General features: G+C 48.5%; 1 protein-coding gene across 1 annotated transcript in view; it reads right to left on the bottom strand.

Annotated features, from left to right (window-relative positions):
• Positions 1-24801, bottom strand: part of LOC147630855 (uncharacterized) — a 49470-nt gene that overhangs the window by 1100 nt on the left and 23569 nt on the right. The window contains exons 3-4 of the mRNA XM_086809229.1: positions 9346-9513; positions 9176-9222 (exon numbers count right to left, since the gene is read on the bottom strand). Of these exons, the coding sequence (XP_086665355.1) occupies positions 9176-9222; positions 9346-9513 (215 nt within the window). The remainder of the gene's footprint in view (positions 1-9175; positions 9223-9345; positions 9514-24801) is intronic.

Here is a 24801-nt window from a genome sequence, read left to right as displayed (position 1 = left end):
GAGTGTTACAATCCCACGGATCTCCTAAATGCAAAACACAAGTGATTAGTACAAACCCCCTAAGAGGGGTGCAGGCTAGCTCACCTCCCAACCATAGGTTCTATGCTCACTAGTGTGTGTGTGTGTGTGTGTGTAGAGTACTATGTAGTGTATCCTCTATTGATTAATATAATTTTGTGTGATCCTTAATGGAAACTATGCTTTCTTGTCTTTATGAGTTAATCATTGTGCCAGGTCTCATTCATTTTGGTTAAATCTCATTATGCTTAGTGCTTATCAACACTTGGTGTTATGTGAGTGTTAATCCTAGTTTAATGCTTTATCTATTTTCCACCTAGCACAATGATTTCCAATAGAAAGCGGATCTTTGTGTAGGCAGAGTAGACATCTATGTCATGGGTAGTAGTGTCTGAACACTTTAGATTCAACTCTCTCATTTCCAATAGAAAGTGGATCTTTGTGTAGGCAGAGTAGACATCTATGTCATGGGTAGTAGTGTGTGAACACTTTAGGACTAGCCGGGGCACTTTTACCCTCTTTAGGAGGTTTTTTCTCCATGCATATAAACACCCTCTAACACTTATCATTTGGGGTGTACTTATCCTTTGTACCTCGTACCACTCATTCTACTTGGTAATCATCATCGAGTTGTGTGCTTCTCTCTATCTCTCACTTTGTTTGAGCTCTACTATGAGTGTCTTGTTGCTACTAACTCTAACCTGTAGGTTCCAACATTTGGTATCAAATCTCCAGGTAGATTCTTCCTCAAACATTCTCCGTCGCTGTTCAGTATGTACACGCACAACGCACATACCTGGTTGTTCACACGCACAATGTACGTACATCCCTATGCACAGGGAGGAGGCTCTGGGGTTGAGCTATCAGGTATTACTGTCCATGTTATGCTTTATGCTGATGAAATCGTCTTGGTATCCGACACGCAGGTTGGGCTTCAAAGACACCTTGTGGCTCTTGATGACTTCTGCGCACAGCAGGGGCTCACAGTGAACCTTGGGAAAACCAAGGTTATGATCTTCCACACTTCACCCGCAGTCAGGAGCCACACTACTCTCACATTAGCAGGAGGGCGGGTCGAGGTGGTGAGCTCTTATGTTTACCTTGGCATCACATTTACTAGCTCAGCTGGACGCTTCTCCATGGCTCAGGCAGTCCGAGACAAAGTGACCCGGGGGTATGCAGCTCTTGCTGGCCTTGAGCATCAGTGTCATCAGGCACATTTTCAGGAACCCCGCACGAAGGGGTGGCTCTTTGATACATTAGTGACACCAGCCTTGATGTATGCAGCAGCGGTTTGGGCACCAGGGCTTGCAGCCTCCATATGGGTACGGACCACAGATCTTGATGCTCTCGAGGATGATACGCAGCAAACCATCCGTCCCGCACGACATTGTTCGAGCTGAGTTTGCTGCACCACCTATGGCAGTGGAGGCATTGTTCCAGACGATCTCCTTTATATACAGGATGAGGGAGATGCCCACGGAGAGATTATCCCGCCGAGCTTTTGAGGCATCCAGACAGCTGGCCGAGGCTGGACACACTGGATCTTGGTATGCACGATGCTACAGTGGTTCTCACATCATGGGATAGACATTGAGGGGTTGCCACCTTTTCAGTATGATCAGTTTGCTCCACGGGGTTACCTCTCTCTCAATGAGAGGAACAAAGTGATGAGACGGGACATATGGCAGCACTACATACAGGAGACATGGACAGCACCAAAGAGCCCACTACCACCGAAGATGCTGTATTACAGAGACCACTTTATGAGCATCTCAAGGGATGGGTTTATACATCAACCGCGGTACATGGATGTATACTTGCCACACAGCTCTCGCGTTGCTATTGGACAGCTACGAGTCTCATCACATCAGCTAGAGATAGAGGCTGGGAAAGCGGCACGGGTTCCCAGAGCTAAGCGGATATGCAGATTGTGCCACGAGGAGGTGGAGACTGAGGATCACTTTGTATGTAGATGTAGAGCCCACCAGGGGGTCAGAGATAGATATGCAGGATTGTTTGAGGAGCACTTCACTACATCAGTTGATGGAGGCCTCGGACCAGCGACGACAGCTTGGCAGACTACTACTAGAGCTTCATAGTTCTCAAGAGAGACTCCTCCAGACACCCGCTCCCACTAGGGGTGGGAGACAGTCCCAACTCACAGATTTCTTCCAGAGAGCTATGCCAGTGCCAGCTGATGTACCACGTGGGGTGACCGCACAGAGAGCAGAGGAATTGAGAGCCAAGAGGAGACCTACACAGACTGGACATAGAGCACCCCGACTCCGTCACCGAGAGATAGCAGCTATCCGAATGAGACACCAGATGGAGACACAGGAGAGGCTAGCTCGCTTTCATTCAGACTCAGGGTACATGTTCATGCCATTCACAGCCTCAGCATCAGCGATGTATGATATCTTATATCCCTCTTATGGCATTGGATGGAGTTAGACATAGATCTGCATAGCATGCTTGTACTACCCCTTCAGCATATAGAGATGCATCTTGCCTCAGCACTCCATCCACATCCCCACCCCCCTTATATTGTTTGTATATGGGCTCCACCGATCCATGATGATTCACAGTTGTATCCAGACACATGCACACTTTTTCTTTTGTTTCTTTTCTTCCGATGACCGGAAGAACACAGTTGTATTATTTTTTGTCTCATAGGCCGACTTTGGCCTCTCGTAGACGTCCCCCCCCCCCCCCCTCTCTCTCTCTCTCTCTCTCTCTCTCTCTCTCTCTCTCTCTCTCTCTCGTACTTTTCCTCATAGTTGTTTCAGTTTCACTTAGTTGTTTAGTTGTTTTTAGCTTTTCTTACACAGACATTGTATCAGATCCACCAATTGTTGTAACCTTTTTGGTCTCATAGGTCATTTTGGCCTTCTGAAGACGTTAATATATCATTTCATCTCTCTCTCTCTCTCTCTCTCTCTCTCTCTCTCTCTCTCTCTCTCTCTCTCTCTCTCTACACGAGAGACATGGATATCACCTACACAGTCTCTTCCACCGAAGATGCTATACTACAGAGATCACTTCATGAGTATCACTGATGATGGATTTATAGAGAGGCCTAGATACATGGAGGGCTTTTTACCACACGGCTCCCGAGTGGCTATTGGTCAGCTCAGAGTTTCATCACACCGATTGGAGATTGAGACTGGCAGAGCAGCACGGATCCCCCGAGAGGAGAGGGTATGCAGATTGTGCAGAGAGGAGGTGGAGAGTGAGGAGCATTATGTATGCAGATGCAGAGCATATACAGCCATCAGAGAGAGATATCCCATTTTATTCAGAGAGCCACATTCCCTACGCCAGATCTTTGAGACAGCAGACCAGCGCATACTGGGGAGATACATTCTAGACATACAGCGCCACAGAGAGACATTATTACAGGCTCAGACAGCTCCAGAGGGGGGGCGACAGACACAGATTACTACATTTTTTCAGAGATCCATACCCCTCCCAGCCCCTACACGGCAGGGAATTACTCTCCAGAGAGCAGAGACACTTAGAGCCCGCAGGAGACAGAGGACACCTGGCTTTCGGACACCACGCCTATACCAGAGAGAGATGACAGAGATCAGAGCTCAGTTTCACAGAGAGGGTGCGGAGCGACTGGCTCGCTTCAGAGCACACCCAGGCATGTTCTTCAGGGAGCTGTGGACACCCCCTTCACTGATGTATACCATTTTATACCCCCAGTATGGTACAGGATGGAGCTAGCTAGGTTGCATATCATGATTGTATACTCCATGCATATAGCTTTGCATTCTCCTAGTAATAGAGCTCCATCCCCTGCACACCCAGATTCAACTTTTTTATTCAGTACTTTTTCATTTTGTTGGGATGACAGAGGATACCCCATACAGGTACTCCGATTTGTCTCATAGGCCGAGTTCGGTCTTTTGGAAGACGTTAATAAAATCAATCTCTCTCTCTCTCTCTCTCTCTCTCTCTCTCTCTCTCTCTCTCTCTCACAAGATTTTGTTAAAGAAGTCATATCAGCAGTCAAAGAAAAGGAACGAATGGAAAGTAACAAAAAGGTAATCAGAGTCGGTGGTCTTCCTCAAGGCTGGGATAGGGCAGACATAGCTCAAGAGCTTCGAGAAGACTACATATTAGATACAGATGTACTTACAGCACAACTGAGCAAAGTAGTCCCCTTCGTGGACTTAGGAGACCCTATCTCTATTATACTAAAGGGTACACAGGCAAAAGTCTCCTATATGGACAACAATGAGAAAATAGCAGTGATGAAGCAAACAAGGTCTCTCCAAGGGACAAAGGTATGGATAGCTGATGAACTCACCCCGCTACAACTCAAGAACAAATCGGCAGAGCTGAATAAAGTTAAAGAAGCAAGAAAGAATGGCAATGGGCAATATACAGAGGAGGACAAGCAATCATTAAAGAATTCCGTACCCCACCCCCCTCAAGAGCAAATCCATCCATGGGTGAAATATAGCTATTTTTATTTTGAACCTCAATTTCGAACTAGATGCAATAGAACCCATTGTAATTTAAACTCTTAAGAGTCTTAAGAGTTCATTTTGAGTTTTTTTTTTTCAGTTTTATGCCTCTTTGGCATTGATACCCAGAGTGGAATGTAAATGGATGTACCTGATCTGTCCCATAGGTCAAATTCGGCCTCCCGTGGACGTTAATATAACTTTCTTTCTTCCTCTCTCTCTCTCTCTCTCTCTCTCTCTCTCTCTCTCTCTCTCCCCCCCCCCCCCCCCCCCCCCCGTGAAGCACAAACCCCCACAGAGCATCTCACTCTAGCACAGGTGGAACACCGGCGTGAGGCAATGGTGACAGTTCATGAGGCCCGCAAAGCAGGTAAGTGGGCTATCTACAGAGATGGTAGGGTCATTATCACTAAGCGCGGTCCCAAATAGGGACGCGGGGTCTATGAGACCAAACACCTGAGGTTCGCAGTATGGAACTGCAATGGCATGCTGTGGTTGAAACCAGGAGGCTTGAGCGAGATTCTCACAGGCAGGGATGTCATTTTTTATACAGAGACTCATCAGAGCCCTGAGAGAGGCTTTACCATACATAGCCAGGTATGAATGGGAGTCAGCTTTCCGAGGCGAGACCCACACATAAGTAGGGGTACATGGCTCTGGAGGGGTAGCTGTCCTTTTTAGATCCCATCTCCGACAAATTCTCAACATCGTTTGGAAGTACGAGGACGGAAGGACAAGGATGCACGGTATCTTTGGGTGCGGCTACAGCTTAGCAGTGACAGAGTCATCCACATTGTTGTGTGTTATTTTGCACCACACCACTCCCCTTACGCCGCATAGCATGGCCTGTCACCGTACTTACCATTATATGGGGATATCATGGAGTTCTCACAGCTAGGGGAAGTCCTCCTGCTCGGGGATTTCAACGCCAGGACGAGAAGTCAACAGGTCCCACTACTCGATCTAGACGACCCTATCAGATTATAGGAGCTGGACATCACTGACACAGAGCTACAGCGATCATCACAGGACCGTGAGGAGGTCACAGTGTATTGGAGATATTTCTTAGAGCTGGGAGCTGCACATGGTCTCGTTATCTATAACGGGATGTCCCGATGGCCCTCCTCCAGCGCCCTCACCTCCTTCCTTCACTCAGGAGGTACTAGCACCGTGGACTACCTTATGGGATCTCCGGCTTTGGCACACCTTCTCCCGACTTCTCCATCCGCCACCCCCTTTTGAAGCTGACCATGCCTACCTCTCTTCCACTCTTACCTGCACACCACCCGTCCCTCCACCACCACCCCCCATCTCACATTACACTCAGGCCCTATTTGATCATGACCTTGACCTTGTTTACTCCAACCACATACCGCCAACTCCAGGATGTGAAACCTACTGTTCCCCTATTCACCCTCACATCACACCTCACCACCATACTCCACACATCCGCCACCGCTTCTTTCATCTAAACGCGCCGATCTACCGCCAAGCCACCTTGCGGTTCCATGCCCCAAAACTGTTGGTATGATGACGAATGCCGGGCCACACGCTCCCGTCTTAAGCATGAGGTACGGATTGGGCAAATCACGAAGCGCCAAGCACAAAGGATTTCTCAACGGCTCACCCAACGCAAGAAACAGGAGTTCTATGCTCGGAAAGAGGATAAGTTATACCGACTTTTCTTAGGGCCGAACTGCAAAGAGGCTTGGAGGAAACTCTGAGAACATCGCTCTCCCACACCTATCACCTGCCCAGACACATGGCACTCCTATGCACGCTCCCTCTGTCATATCCCCCATCAGCCACCCCTACCCCCACCACCAGATCCCCGTCCCACCACCTCCACCTTCTTCACAAAGGGCATGGTCCTCAAGGCCATTCGTAGACTACCCAATGGGCAAGCCCTGGATCATGAGGCACTCGCTACCGAGTACATCTCACATGCCGATGATACCCTGGCGGCTGGCGCCCCTACTAGCCTACATGTTCAATAGACCCCTTTGTGAAGGATTTCCACCCTCTTGGTCCACCAACACCATCACCCCCATCCTCAAAGCCAAAGATCCACTTGATCCTAATAATTACAGGACGAATGATTGACCACAAATTGGCCAAATTCTATGGATCAGTGCTAGAGACAGAGCTCAGTTCATTTACAGAGAGCCACGGATGTAGAGCCTCAGGACAAGATGGCTTTCGGAGGAGCTATTCTACCCTTGACCACATTTTCACCCTCCATGCCATCATGGAGGAGGGTAGGAGCATGACATCAGAGGATTTACTGCAGCTTTGTGGATTTCCGCAAAGCCTTTGATATTGTACCCGGAGCCCGCCTCCTACACCGTCTACAGGAGATCGGAGTCCCATCTGACATGGTTTGGAGCATCATGGCAGACATATGAGTCCGTCACCGGACGAGTGAGAGCCCCAAGAGGTACATCACAGCAGATTTCCAACACTATTGGGGTGAAACAGGGCTACCCTCTATCACCCACTCTTTTCGGCCTCTACATTGATGAGAGCTCGAGCTGGTCCCACACTGGCAGGCATATTGATCCCCATACTACTTTATGCAAATGACATCGTCCTCCTCTCAGACTCAGCCGAAGGACTTCAGAGACAGTTGGATGCCTTACATGACTTTTGCACTCAACGGGGCCTCTCTATTAACCTTGGTAAAACCAAGGTAATGGGTAATGGTCTTCAATACCTGTCGCCCCTTCACATCCAGATTGAGCTTCACATATAGAGGGGATCCTGAGGAGATTGTCTCATCCTATGTCTACCTTGGTGTCACTTTCAGTAGCCCACGCTTTACCATGGTTTCCGCAGCACATGCCAGAGTGACGCGGGGATATGCAGCCTTGAGCTTGTTTGAGCGGCAGTGATTCCAGGCACACTTCCAGGAGCCCAAGACAAAGGGCTGGCTTTTTGACATCCTCATCACACCAGCCTTGATGTATGGAGCAGCCTTCTAGGGGCCAAATTTATCCGATGAGGATTGGCAACAAGTTGAGAGGCCCCAGGTCATGATGTTCTCCCATATGATCCGCAGCAAACCATCAATCCCACACCAGATTATCCAAGCAAAGTTTACTGCAGCCCCGATAGTAGTGGATGCACTCTTCCAGGCAGCCACATACCTCCATCGCATCAGTCCATGGATCCCCATAGGTACCCGAGGCTTGCCCTCGAGTCCTCTAGACAGCTAGCACTTGAGGGCCACTCTGGAGTATGGTATGCTCTAGTTTCCACTTGGTTCTTAGTATATGGGCTCCACATGGACCGCCTATCCCCCCTTCAGTACAATTTGGGCTCCCCTTTTCTCTGGCTGCCTCACGAGGATACCAACAGGGTTATCCGGTTAGATCTTCTCAACCTCTACACACATTGCACATGGATTACACCTCCGGAGCTCCCAAGATGCACTTCTACAAAGATCACTTCCTCACACTAACTAAGGATGGATTCATCTAGCAGCCGGGCCACTTGAGTGTTCACATGTCCCATGCCATGCGGACTGCGATTGGCCAGATACGGGTTTCATCCCACCGCCTCAGAGCGGAGACAGGAGAGCTGAGCGCATCTTCAGAGCCGAGAAGCTCATACGGAGACCCAGAGAGGAGAGGATCTGCCGACTATGCCACACAAAGGTTGAGACGGAGGAGCATTACATATGCCGCTGGCCGATATACTATGAGATCCGCGGAAGGTTTCACTTTCTATTTCGTGAGGGAATTGGTCCACTCTCCAGGATCATTGACCTCCAGGACCAACGTTGCCTGGGCCTCTCCTTGCTTGAGCTCCACAAACACAGGGACACCTTCTTGAGAGAGCCTCTACCCCAGCCACACCCCCCCCTCTCTCGCCAGCCAACCATCACCAGTTTCTTCCGGACCCAGGAGGTGGAGGACACCGACAGAGTGGATCTTGTGGACCCTCCATGAGCTGCTCTGGACCTACCTCGCCCGAGAGGAGTTACCTCGGAAAGAGCCTCTGCACTCCAGCATGCCCGACGCTCTCAACCCCCCATCGGCCACGATCACCTCATCAACTCCAGATCCAAGCATGCTCCACCGCCATTGAGCTACCTTTCCACGTGATAGCTGAGGGACACCTCTCGGCCATACTCATTAGCCCCATGCTTGATATTTTGGAGAGTGGTATACCATCTACTCGGAGCTGATGTTGCTCTCATGTTTCTATGTTCTTAGTATTCCATGATGAGTTTCCATGGATAGTTTTGTATCACCCCAGTGAGATAGCTATGTTTATGTTTTCTTTCTGTTTTATTTTCCATTCCATGATGAGATATGAAATGGACATTATTGTATCACTTTGGTCTCATAGGCCCAGTAGGTCTTTAGTAGACATTGTATTGGATCCACCAATTGTTGTAACCTTTTTGGTCTCATAGGTCATTTTGGCCTTCTGAAGACGTTAATATATCATTTCATTTCTCTCTCTCTCTCTCTCTCTCTCTCTCTCTCTCTCTCTCTCTCTCTCTATATATATATATATATATATAGAGAGAGAGAGAGAGAGAGAGATATCTCCACACACACACACACACACACACGCACAAAAAGAGAGCATGTATAAATGAGATCAAATTAAGTGAGCACACCTAGGCTCAACTACAAAATGAACAAATAAGAACCAAAACAATCAATTACCTCAAATAATCTTCGGACTTCCCTGAGTGTAATAATTAAAGAAATTGCTGTTTATGGCAAAACAAATAATCAAAACATAGTATTTAGTCAAAAACTTGCTCATTTATAAAATTGTCCACTATTTTACACATGGTTTGTAGAATTTGTTTGAAAAGATACCAAACTCCCACCTGCTTGTCCCTTGATATACAAACTTGATGATTTTCCTTCCTTCCAAGCATTTAAACTCGAAACACTCAAAGCTAACAGAATACCACCCAATATGACTCCAAAGCGAATGGCAGCAGTGCTTCCAGATATGATAAACCAAAGTAAGCCTCCAACTACAAGAAAAGTACCTGCCAAAAATAGCAAGTATTTACTCTCTCTCTCTCTCTCTCTCTCTCTCTCTCTCTCTCTCTCTCTCTCTCTCTCACTTGTTTGCGCTGCGCGTTGGTAGTCACCCTCTAGCTGCTCGCGCTGTCAATGGCGTGACGTCTTTGCTCTCGCGCTGCGTGCTGGTGGTCTCAACACCCTCTCGCTGCTCGCGCTGGTGGTCTCACGCTACACGTTGGTGGTCTGCGCACCCTTGCTGTGCTGCGCCTGGCGCTGCCCTTCGTACCCACCCCGCCCGAGCTGTCCTGCTTGCACTGCGCACCCCTGCTGTACTGCGCTGCTGTGCTCGGGCTACCAGAAATACTCTCTGCAGGAATGGCCCCAAGTCTCCAAGAGAAACTCGAGGCCCTCGAGACGGCAATGAAGGCACTAATCAAGGAGAACAAGAACACATCCGATTCCAACCTCAATGAGGTGGAGAACAAACTACACCGGCACATCATGGCCCTCGAAGCACGGGTCACGGACTTTGAACAAGAGAACACAGCACTCAAGGAGGAGGTGAGTGCATTGAAAGTGGAACTGGTAGCCATCAAGAATACTGAGAAGGAAGAACGGGAGATCAATGACAACACTCTCACGGCCATCAAAGAAGAGATCTCCAAGGAGATCACAAATGACATGGAGGGAAAACTCGAAGCCAAGCAGTCAGGATGGGTTGAGGTGGTGAAGAAGAACATCCGTAAAGAAGTGAGGGAGGAGACTCAAAGGGAAGAACACCAACTCATTCACACCACCATTGAGGAGGAGAAGATGAGGCATGCCCGCCGCCTCAACATTCGAGTCACAGGTATAGCCGAGACACCCGACTCCACTCCCGAGAAAGATGGACAGCTTCTATGCATGAAGCTCGGCTACAGGGAAGAGGACCCTCTCCCCTTCACCAAAGCATTGTGAGCCGGGAAAGACTCAACATGCAAGCGAGCCCTCATCCTACAGTTTGCAGGAGAGACGGAGAGGGTCACCTTCATGAGGAAGAGGGCCATACTACGAGGTTTAGAGGGAGCTCCTATTTTCTTGGATGATGATCTCAAAAGGATGCAGCTTGAGCATAGAAGAGCTTGCATGCCACGAGTCTTACACGCGAGGAGAGAAGGCAAGAAGGCCTTCTATCGAGATGGTCGGGTCATCATTGATGGCCGGCCCATGGATTAGTGGTTTGGGGCCTATGGGACACAGACCAGGCCACTGACAGAGATACACATGGCACTATGGAATTGTAATGGTTCACTATGGGTGCAGCCTGGACGACTGGAGCATGTTATGGTGGGGAGAGACATCATACTTCTGACAGAGACACATCAGAGCCCAGAGAGAGGGCTACCTCAAGTAGAGGGATTCCAGTGGGAGTCAACATACAGGAGGACCACACGCCAGGTTACCTTGAGAGGGTCGGGGGGAGTAGCAGTTCTATTTAGACGGGAGCTATAGGGGAGACTGAGAGTGGTAGCACAGGATCCAGAGGCCAGATACATGTGGATCAGCTTACAGCTCTCACAGAACAGGGTTATATACATAGCCCTTTGTTACTTTCCTCCATCAGGATCCTCCTATGTCATTACAAAGGACATGCCACAGGAGGAGGAGACCGGAGCCTTGCCATACACTTGTCTATCAGAGGAGATTATGCATTATTCTACACTAGGGGAAGTATTTCTTACGGGCGACTTCAATGCCCACACACAGAGCAGACAGTGTGAGGTGTATGACTATGATGACATGGAGATCCTCCACCCTGTGGATCCAGAGCAAATAGGGGCTAGTCGGGCATCAGAGGACACTGGACCAGACAGAGGACATTATGGGGACCACTTACTAGAGTTGGGAGCCAGGTATCGTCTCCTTATTTATAACGGGATGCTACAGTGGCCGGGATCAGGAGGGCTGACATGCTTCCCACATGGGGGTCATATGTTATACTACAAAGATCAGTTTATGCGTATCTCAGCAGATGGATTCATTCAGCGACCCGGATATATCGATGTGTACATGCCTCATAGTGCCCGAGTGGCGATTGGCCAGCTGAGAGTGTCATCACACCAGCTTGAGATTGAGGCAGGTAGGGCAGCACGGATCCCCAGAGCAGAGAGGATATGCAGACTATACCAGGAGGAGGTTGAGAGTGAGGAGTATTATGTATGCAGATGCAGAGCATATAGTGACATTAGAGAGAGATACACCACCATCTTCAGTGGACATCCCTCACTCCGCCAGATCATGGAATCCACAGACCAACGCACATTTCGTCAGTTCTTGCTAGAGACACAACGCCACAAAGAGGCACTACTACGGACTCATACCATAGGGAGAGGTGGGCGACAGCTCCAGCTCACTGATTTCTTCCAGAGATCTATCCCAGTGCCTACCCGGACACAGGAGGGGGTTACACTTCAGCGCGCTAAGGACCTCCGAGCCAGACGGATACGAAGAGCACCAGGCTACTAGACTCCCATACTACATCAGAGGGAGATCACAAAGATACGGGCTCGACATCAGCACCATATCCAAGAGCGACTAGATCACTTACACTCACACCCGGAGATCATGCTCCGAGGGATTTTTGCCTCACCATCACCTATGTATCACATATTACACCCCCATTATGGTACTGGTTGGAGCTACACAGATCTGCATTCCATTCTTGTATACCCTACGCATATAGGTTGCACACTGAGCCTCTAGCAATAGTGCTCCATCCATCACACCCCCCCACTAGCTCAGTACTTTCATAGTTTATTTCATGTTCATTTTGTCCTTTTTTTTTGGACATCCAGAAGACATTGACAGTTGTACATTGATTTGTCTCATAGGTCGAGTTTGGCCTCTAGTAGACGTTAATACAGCTTTCTTTCTTTCTTTCTTTCTTTCTTGATGGAGCTCAGGCGACACAGGAATATAGTGTTGAGGCAATATGCTGAGAGACAACCCGGCTCGGACAAGACACCTCACAAAGAGCCATCACATATTTCTCTGTGGTACATACATCCACATCGGAATCCACTTCCCTCTAATACGACATCAGAGCCCACCACCTGTACCCACGCTCCAGCTCCACGCCCCAGAGGAGTTGAGCTCGATCCATTCTATGAGCCATACATCCCCGACCCAGAGGATCAAGTCCCTCCACCACACAGAGACAAATTCATGAGGTTCTCCGCCGACATGACACGTTCCCATCACAGAGACCTAACATTCACTCCACCATCAGATCGGTTCTAGCTAAGGTGAGTATCGTCATTAGCTGATCACAACATATCTCACTCTACACATGATCATCTAATGATCACATGTACTGTCATATGTTTTCATTTTACTTTTTCCTTCAGTTTTCTATGGCTCGGTATATCCATGGTACCATTGTATTACTTTTGGTCTCGTAACTCTCATACCAGGCATGTTCTTCAGGGAGCTGTGGACACCCCCTTCATTAATGTATACCATTTTATACCCCCAGTATGGTACAGGATGGAGCTAGCTAGGTTGCATATCATGATTGTATACTCCATGCACATAGCTTTGCATTCTCCTAGTAGTAGAGCTCCATCCCCTCCCCCCCACTCATTGTACTTATTGCACACCCAGATTCAGCTTTTTAGTTCAATACTTTTTCATTTTGTTGGGATGACAGAGGATACCCCACACAGGTACACTAATTTGTCTCATAGGCCGAGTTCGGTCTTTTGGAAGACGTTAATAAAATCTCTCTCTCTCTCTCTCTCTCTCTCTCTCTCTCTCTCTCTCTCTCTCCACCCTCTGCTCCCGTTTTCGCCCTTTGCCCTATGCCCGCCGCCCTCTGCTCCCATTTCGCTCTATGTGCCGCCCTGCTCTCGTTTCACTCTGTGCTTAGGGCACCAGTAATGCAGAAAGTCCCCACCCCGGCGGACCAATGGTTTATGTGCCCGCCACCCTCTGCTCCCGTTTCGCTCTGTGCTCAGGGCCCCACGCTGGACCAATGGTTGAACCCTCAACCAAAAGCCACTCCCGCCCTTACCCCATCACGCATCGGGCCAGCTCCCGTCTTCTCCCGTGTCCTTGACCACAACTTGAGTTGGGTGAGTGTGACAATGGTGCTCCCTCTTGAAAGACAGAGTGAACAGGATCAAAGAACACGCTCAAAAGGCCCTTTCAGACCAAAAGAAGCTAACAGACAGGACATTGAACCAGCAACAAAAGAAGATTCATGTTGTCAGGATTGAGATTCAGGGCAAAGAAGAAATGTACAAACAGCTGCAATATGGGATGCGACAAGAGATGGAAGCCTGGAAGGACGCATGCTTGGCTGTATGCATGGAGAAATGTATGGAATTATGCAAGGAAGAGATGCACAAGCATGGCAAAGAGGAAGGAGAGCTAGCTACACAAGAAGCCCTTGCTCTAGAGATTGCCCAGTTGCGAGACGCCAATGCCAAGCGTGAGGCGGAACTAGAGAAGGTTAAGAAAGCAAACACAGCAGAGATTCAAGAGGCCAAATCAAGATTCCCGGAGGAGCATGTAGGCCTCCAAAAAGACATGAAAGCAACCAAAGAAGAGATTGGAGAAACCTCCAAATGGGTTGAGGTTGTGAAAAAGCAAAAAACAGTCCACACCCCGAATGCCACATCCATCATGACGGCCACGCTTGCGGAAGAGAAGCGTCGCCAATCTAGGGCTCTACAGGACAGCGAGACTTTATGCAGTAGATGGGCCTCAGTGACACCCCTTTTGTAGATGCTTGGCGAGCCAAGGACTTGACGAGGGACAGGCATCTCCTACTCAAGTTCAAAGATACGGAGACCCGTTTGGCTTTCTTGAAGAAGAGGGTCACCCTCCGAACCACCAAAATATACCTTGGAGATGACCTCACCCCTACAGGTGGAACACAAGAAAGTTGGGAGGGTATGGAAGCCCGCAAGGCAGGAGAATGGGCCGTTCATCGTGATAACCGAGTCATCATCACGGATAAACGCCCCCATGATGGTGCGGGGCCTATGAGACCATAGATGCATTGAGGATGGGAGTATGGAATTGCAATGGAACTCTATGGTCATACACAGGAGACTTCATAGATAGGGATATTATCTTCTACACAGAAATGCATCAAAGCCCTAAGAGAGGGCTACCCAAAGAGGAGAGTTACTCATGGGAGTTAGCTTTCAAAGGACAAACACGCACCACTTGGGGGCAGTGCGTGGCTCGAGAGGAGTGGCATGCTTGTTTCGCCCTCATTTGCGAGGCATGTTCCAAATGGTTAGACACGATGAGGAGGCTCGCTTTATGTGGATGCGATTAGCCAAACCTGGTTTGAGACATATTGCAGTATGCTACTTCCCACCAGAGAAATCAGCATATGCATGCAGGCCGACAAGGGGGGCTGTTTTGTTGCTGATTGGACTGTTTTGGACTGCTCGGCAAGAGGAGAAGCAAGAGGAAGGCGGGCTGATTTGCTGGACAGCCACTTGCAAGTTTAAGTTCTTCTTTTTTCCCACCCACCCACCCTTTTCAGTTACATCCCCGCAATGGCAGATTTACTTGAGATGGCTGAGAAGCACATGAAGATCCCAACACTCCCCACGTTCCCAGTGGACCGTCAGTTGGATGGGAACAACTACAGCATATGGAAGGTAATGATGGAATCTGTTCTAGAGTCTTACGACATTGCTGATTTCATTGTTGTTGGGGTTCCACGGCCGGAGTTAGAGGAAGGGGAGTTACCTTCGATTCGGAAGGAGCGCAAGGCACAGGCACACTTGTGGGATCGTGTCAATGCCAGGGTCCGTTCTTTCATTTTCCTCAACTGCACACCACACGTAATCAATCATATCAAGCATATGACGCTGGCACCATTTGGCTTCTCTCTATAACAGGGTATCGCCCATGAAGAGGATTTCCTTGGAAGTACAGATGCGGGTTATGAATCCTGCAAAGTCATCGACGATGCGAGAGCACATTAACAAGCTGCAGGCTCTTCAGCAGGAAGTTCTTCAGGCTGGGAAGGAGATATCTTCAGAGGATATGGCCATCACATTGCTGCCACATTTGCCCTCTCAGTACTCAGCTTTCTACTCTTCTTTGATTACCAGTGGCAGGCTCAGCACCATAACATGGGAGGAGCTTGTGCCCATGGTCTTGGACCAGGAGGAAAGATTCACGAAGCCTCCACAGGGCGGAGGTTCGGAGGCCTTAACTGACCAACGGTCGAAAGGCCGGAATAACAACAACAAGGGCAAAGGGAAGGCTTCATCGGAGAAGTCTTCTGAGAAGAAGCCTGACGCAGACCGAGATAAACTGGAGGCCGAGAGGACCTGCAATGATTGTGGCAAGAAAGGCCTACACTTAGATATGATGGACTCAGATGCTTCACTGCAAAGGATACCCGGGAGTGGATTCTTGACAGTGGTGCTTCCAGGCACATGACTCCTTCCCGTGACTTCTTTTTGGATCTGAAACGGCAATCAGGTCGCATTTTCGTCAGCGCAATTCCGATACATAGTGAGGGCCGGATGGAAATCATTCCCGACGGCAAGGGGGGTAAGCATTCCTCTCGTGTTCTTTACGTCCTAGCACTTGGTTTTCATCTATTGTCAGTGCATGAGGTATGCAAGACTGGCTTCTGGGTGGAATTTGAGGAGCATTCAGTTGCTCTACGGGACCGCGAGACTGGCCAGGTTGTTTGGGAAGGCGGTGTGGAGAATGGTATCTACAAACTCTCTGCACTGTCCTCATTGACAGGTTCTCGGGTTGGTGACTTGTGGCACTTTCGTTTTGGCCACTTAAATGTGGATGCGCTGCGGCGAGCTTTCCGGGACCAGATGGTGGTTGGCTTGCCAGATGTTGGCGGCAAGCAAGGACGTTACAGTTCTTGCATACGTGGTAAGCAGCACAAGGAATCCTTTCCGAAGCAGGCTTCCAGGCGGGCTTCGAAACCGTTGGAGTTGGTTCACACTGACTTGTGTGGACCTATGCAGACACCATCCTTAGGACGATCGCTATATTTCATGCTGCTTGTTGATGATTGTTCCAGATTCACATGGGTCTATTTCCTTTCTCAGAAGGACCAAGCCTGTGCTCGGTTCAAGAAGTGGCATGTGATGGTAGAGAAAGAGTCTGGATTGCAGGTGAAGACTCTCCGGGCTGACAAAGGAGGTGAATTCTTTTCAAATGCTTTCGTGAGATTTTGTGCAGATCATGGCATCAAGAGGAAACTGGCCAATACAGGTTCGCTATCAGAGAATGGAGTGGTAGAACGCAAGAACAGGACTGTGGTGGAGATGGTGAGGACTATGTTGGAGCATCGTGATCTTCCTCGTCCACTTTGGGGAGAGGCTGTGGCTACGGCTGTCCATATCCTCAACTGGCCTTGACGACTTCGGTACCTAAAATGACTCCCTTTGAGGCATACTTTGGCAGGAAACCTGATGTCTCCCATTTCCGTGTGTTTGGGAGCAATGCTGTTTGGGAGCGATGCATATGTACACATTCCGAAGAAGCAGAGGAGGAAGCTCAACTCCAAGTCCCAAAAGCTTATATTTGTGGGATATAACTCTCTTTCCAAGGGATACAGGTTGTTTGATCTAGAGAGGAATGAGATTGTTGTCAGCAGGGACGTGGTCTTTGATGAGCATGTTCCGGTTTCCACTGTTGATGAGCTGCCCCTTCTTGGAGATCCAAAGGATTCTGATGATGATTCCCAGTCTATTGTTCCAACTGGACAACCACAGTCAGTTGAGGAGATTGAGCCCGCAGTTGGAGTTGAGCCCCCGCAACAGCAGGAGGCTCCACGTTCTATTCGAGTACCCAGGTGGTTAGTGGACACCCTTCGGGAGTCAAGTGTCACGGAGCTTCCCTCCGAATGAACCACAGAGGACGGACCTCGAAGATTGCACAAAGTTCGTGACAAAAGTCATTCAGCGGAGCTTTTATAGGTAAACCATGCTTTGATGTCTCGTATTATGCGAGACAAAGAGCCCACTTCTGTCAAGGAAGCAATTGCACAGAATACTTGGAGGAAAGCTATGCAAGTGAACTGGATGCCATCGAGAAGAAAAACACTTGGGAGTTGGTATTGAGGCCGTCAAGACGGTCAGTCATTGGAGTCAAATGGGTCTTTAAGACCAAATATGCGTCAAATGGGTCGGTGGACAAACACAAAGCCAGACTCATGGCTAAGGGTTATGCTCAACGGCCAGGCATCGACTATGAGGATACCTTTGCACCGACAGCGAGGATGACCACGATTCAGACTGTTCTTGCCCTTGCTTCTTCTCAGAGGTGGCCTGTGTATCAGATGGATGTCAAATCTGCGTTCCTTAATGGTGACCGGTGTATGTTGAGCAGCCTCCAGGCTTTGTGGTTCCAAGATCAGAAGGGATGGTTTATAGGTTAAGGAAGGCCTTGTATGGTCTTAAACAGGCTCCCAGGGCTTGGAATCAGAAGATTGATTCCTTCTTTCTCCGGACTGGATTTCAGAGATCGGTTGCAGATCCCAACCTGTATCTCTTTCGAGAATGCGGCATGGTCACGTTAATCATCCTTTATGTGGATGATCTTATTCTCACCGGTGGTCATGTGGAGCACATTGGAGTGAAGAAGGCTGCCTTGTCAAAGGAGTTTGAGATGACCGACTTAGGCTTACTCTACTTCTTCTTGGGATTGGAGATCTGGTAAACCCAAAGGGGGGTTTTTGTCTCTCAGCAACGGCGGTATGTTCATGAGTTGCTTGAGGCCTTTGGGATGGAGAACTGCAAGCCTATTACGTCGCCAATGGACCCGAACACAAAGCTGACAGTGAATGATCCTTGTGAGCCAATAGATGCCTCTCTGTACCGGAAGCTGGTTGGTTCATTGATCTGGTTGCTGAACACCAGATTGGACTTGAGCTTTTCCGTGGGGCTGTTGAGCTCATTCATGCAGGTGCCATTGAAGTCTCATTGGGACGCAGGATTGCGGATCTTGCGGTATCTGCAGAGTACGAAGGATCTTGGACTCTTCTACACGAGGGGGATTGATGGATGGAGTCCGACTCCAAGGTTGGAGTGACTCAGATTGGGGAGGAGATCCAGACACAAGGAGATCTACATCAGGCTACAGTTTTACCCTCGGCTCAGGAGCAGTTTCTTGGAGCAGTAAGAGGCAGCCAACTATTGCCTTATCATCGACAGAGGCAGAGTACCGGGCTGCTTGTGGTGCTGCTTACAAGGTTGTGTGGCTGCGGAGGTTGCTTGGTGAGATTGGGTTTCCACAGAAGGAGCCATAGTTGTCACGGTACGAAAATACGATACCGTACGGGAATTTTCGGTACGATATGAAATTTTCAGATATCGTATGATAAAATACGGTTTTTATTTTTTACACTTACAACCTATGGAGCTTCAAGCTTGAATGTGAGGGAAGGTTGGGAGGGGAGGAGTCTATCAGTGCTTGAAGAACCAAAACATGGATATGTGTCTCTCCCAGTTGGAACTCCCGATTGTCTCCAAAAAAGAACCTGGATGGGTAATGCAATACGAAAGGTCTCCCAGTGTAGCGTTTACGACTAACGGACCGTCCTTGCACAAATACGAGCAGTGCATATAGGGTGATAGGTTTAGGGACTCCTCTCTAGATCAAAATGGCCATGTCCAAATCTTCTCCCTCGTACATAACTTGAGAATCTAATTGTCTAGCCTACCTATACCAGGGATCTCCAAGTGATGTAGCAAGATTCTCTCATCCTACCAATCAAGTGTACACTACCAATCTACCTCGCTAGATTTTTTAGGTCTCTCAACAACCCCATATGGAATACTGAGTGGACACGAAAGTTGCGAAGTATTGCGAGCATTTGCGATCTTCGTTAAGCAGGGTTTCTATATTTTTTTAAAGCATTTGGAATTTTTTTTTCAAGGAAAATTTTTTTGGGGAGTATCGTACCGTACGAACCGTACGGTACGAACCCATTCGTACCGGTACGAGAAACAACTATGGAAGTAGCCCACAATCATCCAGTGCGATAACCAGAGCTGTATAGCTATTGCTCGGAACCCAGTCTTCCATGCCCAGACCAAGCACATAGAGATACAATATCTCTTTGTACGTGAGAAGATCTTGGCTGGTGACATCTTGCTTCTTTATTGTTCAACAGAGGACAATGCGGCGGACCTCTTCATGAAGTCTCTACCTCAGGCTATGCTCCAGCGGCACTCCAGCTCCCTAGGGTTGGTTCCACATCCAGGAGCTGAGAGGGGGTGTTAACAATCATCTCCTGTCTATATATTTGCACAAGGGCCTCTATTGTGGGTGTGCCCGCCCGATTTAGGTGTTTTCTCATTTTTCCCCCCTCTCCATTTTTTTTCCTTATATTGACTAGGTGTGGGAGGCTGTCCTGTGGTTCTCGGATTGGTCCAGCTAATAGCCGACTAGTTTTGCTGCTCCTTGTCTCTCTCTGTAGCTGGCCGACTGCACACGTGTGGTGGCCGACAGACACGAGCTGGCCGACTGTCATTTATGCAAGTCAAGTGTCCTATGTTGCTGTCGGTTGTTCTTGCTGCAGGCCGACTAGACCATAGGGGCCATATAAAATGGCCCCTTGCCCCCACACATGTATCATTCAGTATTCGGGATTTTCTTGTGTATATATAGCAGGGTTACACACCTCTCTCTCTCCTTCTCTACTGCTGTATTTTTCTACAGTGCACTTGCTCTTGTGTTCTCAGATTTTGTCTTCATCTCCGCTGCATATTCTGACAGATCTTGACCACATCTATGAGGACCACCTCCCCCGCCACATTTCACCTCTCGACTTATCCCTCCCTATCTCCACCATCACATCCCAACTTTCCTCCATCATCCATGACTCCGCACAAGCCATCTTCCCCTACACCACATGCTCCACAGCAAGTTTGCCAGTGGGATCCCAACCCCAGAATGGATGGTATGATGAAGAGTGCAAAACCATCAGCTCCACCTCTTACACGAGAGGAAACATGGGCTGATTTCAGCACATAAGATGCAATGCATCTTCTGCACATTCACTCACCGAAAGAAACGGGCATTTCTCACCAGACGAGAACAAGAGTTATACCAGCTCTTTTTGAGCGAGGACAACTCAGACGCTTGGCGCATTCTGGAAGAAAAAAGCGCACCTACACCTATCACAGATCCTAACCTTTGGGAAGCCTATGCACGGCAGCTGTATGATGTGCCAAACCAGCCTATACCACATGTCACACATCCCTAGGCCTACATCCTCTTATCTCTTTGATTCCCCCAATGTCACTAGGGCTCTTAAAAAGTTGCATAATGGGAGAGCGAAAGATCATGAGGATCTACGCGCGCAAGAATTTGCCCACGGGCACCATGTATTGGCTCCCATTCTTGCCAGTCTTTATAACAGAGCACTCTGTGGAGGCTTCCCACCCTCTTGGACTACCAACACCATTGTCCCCATCCACAAAGCAAGAGACCCCACGGACCCAGGTAACTACAAGACTATCATGATTGGTCACACAATGGCCAAAATCTATGGGGTGGTACTAGAGGACATGATGAGCTCTATGGTAGAGAGGATGGGAAACAGAGCATCATCAGGCCAGCAGGCTTCAAGAGAAATTTCTCCACGCTGGACAATATCTTTACTTTACGGGCTATCATAGAGGAGGCGAGGTCCTCAAAGAGACAAGTATTACTGCTTTGTGGATTTCCACAAACCCTTTGACTCCGTCCCTCAATCTCGTCTGATATGATACTTCCAGGAGCTCCAATTCTCACATAAGATGATATGGGGTGTGATGAAACTATATGAGGCAGTACTCTAGTACTCTGCCAAGTACGTGCACACGGTGGGACCTCGGGAAATATATGTAGCACTATTGGGGTTAAGCAAGGCTGCCCACTCTCACCTACACTCTTTGGCCTATACATTGATGAGATCGCAGTATTTGTGAATAGTTTCGGAGGTAGAGGTTCACCATTGGCTCAGACAATAGTGCCCATATTGCTATATGCTGACGACATTGTCTTGATCTCAAATTCAGCCGAGGGTTTATGGAAACACTTAAATGCATTGGACGGATTTTGTAGGGAGAGAGACCTTATGGTCAATTTTGGCAAAACTAAGGTTATGGTCTTCAACACATCTTATGCACTCGCCTCACAATTTTCTTTCATATACAGAGATGCCCCAATGGAGATTGTGCAGAAGTATGTGTATCTAGGAGTCACTTTTACAGGCCCTTTGTTCTGCATGTAGGCATATGCTCACTTATGGTAGTGCTATGTGTGAACAGGGCTTAACCAAGGGCACTTTTTCCCATGTGGTTTTTCCCCTTGGACATCAAGTGTGAAAGGACACTCTAACATATAATATTTTGTACTTCTATATTATATGGATGTGGCACACATGCAAGGGTTGACTTGCATTTTGTGGATACCACACTTTTGGCTCTCTCCCTTTCTCTCTCATTTCTGTGTGTGAGCTTCTCTACCCTGCACCTAACCCTAATGTGCAGGTTTGTGTGTGTGAGTGTGTGAGTCCAACACCCAACAATTGGTATCAGAGCTGGGAGCTGGCCCTGGAATTCTGCGTGTGGAGAATCCGCAGTAAACCCGGCGAATTCCGTCCATTTCTGAGCTCTGGGGCGTTCAGTGGTTTTCGCCACCCTGGCGCCGCCGCCGCCGCCCAGCTCCGCTGGTTCCGGTCCTCTGCTCGCCGCCACCGGCCAGCCCAGCCGGCGCTTCTAGTGTGCAGCGAGCCACCGACGCCCAGCCCGGCCGGCGCGCTTACTGCGCAGAAGCACGCCGCCGCTCGGCCCGGCCGGCGCACGTACTGGGCAGGTCTCCGCAGCCACCCAGCCCGGCCAGCTGCGATACTGGGCAGGTCTCCGCCGCCGCCGGGTCCCTGACGATGCCCCGCCTCCGCCTGCCTCGTCGGCTCTGAGCGCCCTCGTCGACACCTGCAGCTCCGTGTGCTTCTCCTCATTGAGTCTCCAGCTTCGCCGGCTCCCACCAACGGTGGCGCCTCCCTACTGCCCCGTCAACATGTTCGCCTGTGTGCTCCCTGCATAACACCTGCTTTACACGTGCTGGCCCCAAAGGTATTCTTTGTGCACATTTTCTTCCAAATACAAGTACAAATTTTGCAGCCCTTTCAGTGCAGGTCAGATACAATCTTGCAGACGCTACAGTGCATGTAGTGAGGGGTTCAAGCGATTTGGGGGACTTCTCAATTTCAGGACAAATTGAAAAAATTGGGCATGTTCCTTTGCTTGCAATTTCGAAGTTTTCAAAATTGAGGTCAAAATCAACAAATTGAACCTCTTTCAGTTGCAAAAATTTGGGGCTTTTGTGAAAATTGGCCAATTAGATGCACATTGAAGCGATTGGAGTGCATAAAAATTGGGGATTTTCAGATTGGAGCATGTAATTGGACATAACAGCTGTGATTTGTCGCGTATGTATACACATTGTGTGTAATTGGACAATTTGGTGCAGGTTTACACTTTGCTCTGGTTTGCAGGCATACATTTGCTCAGGACATTTGGGTGCCTGGCAGTGCACATTGGTGCTTGGTTTGCTTGCAGGTATATTTTGTTGACATGGCACAGAATGCTACAGATGTATTTGGTGTGCTCACCCAGGAGGACAAGTTGGATGGATCTAACTACTCCCTCTGGAGTTTCATGATCCGTAATTTGCTGGTAGCCAAAGGGCTTTGGGGCATCCTGTGTGGTGATGACACACGCCCACTTACCATACAGCCAACCACGCCTCAAAGGGGAGGTGCTCAAAGAGCTCCTGATGTAGATCCTGCTCCCACACAAGAGCAGAAGAGATGGGACTCTAGAGATGCACAGGCCATGTCATTGATAGCTTATTCAGTGAAAAGGACTCTTATTCCACACATTCGTTCTTGCAAGACATCAAAGCTTGCATGGGACACATTGGAAGCAATGTATCAGGTACGCAACGAGGCAAGAGTTGCCTACTTGAAGAGGCAATTGGATCTTCTTTCTATGGATGAGGGTGACTCCATGGCAGATCATCTCACCAAAGTGAAAGATTTACAGGAACAATTGCTCAACATTGATGAGGTTATCCCAGACAGACAGATGGTCACCAACACTCTTCATTCTTTACTGCCTTCCTACTTGGGCTTTCACACCTCTCTCAACCTCTCAATGAGAGGAGGTGTTGATCCCGTCACTTTTGAAGAGCTCGTGGGTTTACTCTTGCAGGAAGAGCAAACAAGAGCAAACTTATTGAGCAACCGTGGTAGAGACAAGGCATTTACAGCCAAGGATAAGGGTAAAGCAAAGAGCTTTAGGCATGGGGGACAACAGTCTAGCAAGGCTGGTCATGGACAGCCCTCTTCTGGTGGTGAAAAGTCTGACAAAGGGGATGCAAACAAGCCCAAAAAGAAGGGCAAATGTCACTACTCCCATAAGCCTGGACACTACATCAGTGAATGTAGGAAAGAAGCAGACTCCTCTGATGACAAAACACAGCAATCAGCTAATGTAATCCAGGAAGAGTACACTTTTTTGGTCACATGCACTAGTGACACACCAAGTGCTTCAGACACTGATATGTCTTGCATTGCATCTGACAGACAGAATGCATCATGGTATTTTGATAGTGGTGCTTTGAGCCACATCACTTCATGCAAAGATGTATTTCAGCACTTGGTTTATGCTTCAAATGGCCGCACTGTATCATGTGCAGATCATACCACATATCTAGTAAAGGGAATTGGTAATGTCATACTTATTGCAGCCAATGGTGCCAATATATGTATGAAAAATGTATTGTATGTTCCAGGGATAAAGAAAAATCTGCTCTCCGTCTCAGCCATAAACAACCAAGGTTTAAAGGTTGAATTTGAAAACGGGAAGTGTTTGGTAAAAGACCCATCAAAGGGTTATGAAATAATCACTTCTGGAACACGATACAAAGGCTTGTATAAGCTGGACAGCTATGACAAGTGCAATTATGATGCAAATACAGTGGCTGCCCACACTCCTGCTATGCATGATGCTAAGCTATGGCATGCTCGTTTTGGGCATGTAAATTTTCAGAGTTTGATGCTTTTGCAGAAGCATCATATGGTTGATAATATGCCGCCTCTTGAGTCTCCACCAAGACATGTATGTGAGGGGTGTATTTTGGGAAAGATGCAACGAAAACCATTCCCCAAAGATGGAGCTCTTAGAGCTGAAAGTAAATTACAGCTCATACATAGTGATGTATGTGGTCCAATGCGGACACCATCCATAGGGGGGGAATCTTTACTTCGTCAC

The sequence above is a fragment of the Cibotium barometz genome, chromosome 15 (genome assembly GCF_041138505.1).
Source record: "Cibotium barometz isolate CiBa-2024 chromosome 15, ASM4113850v1, whole genome shotgun sequence".
In the NCBI taxonomy this organism is placed as follows: domain Eukaryota; kingdom Viridiplantae; phylum Streptophyta; class Polypodiopsida; order Cyatheales; family Cibotiaceae; genus Cibotium; species Cibotium barometz.
Note: the sequence above shows the minus strand (reverse complement) of the source record. Positions and strands in the feature narration are given on the sequence as shown.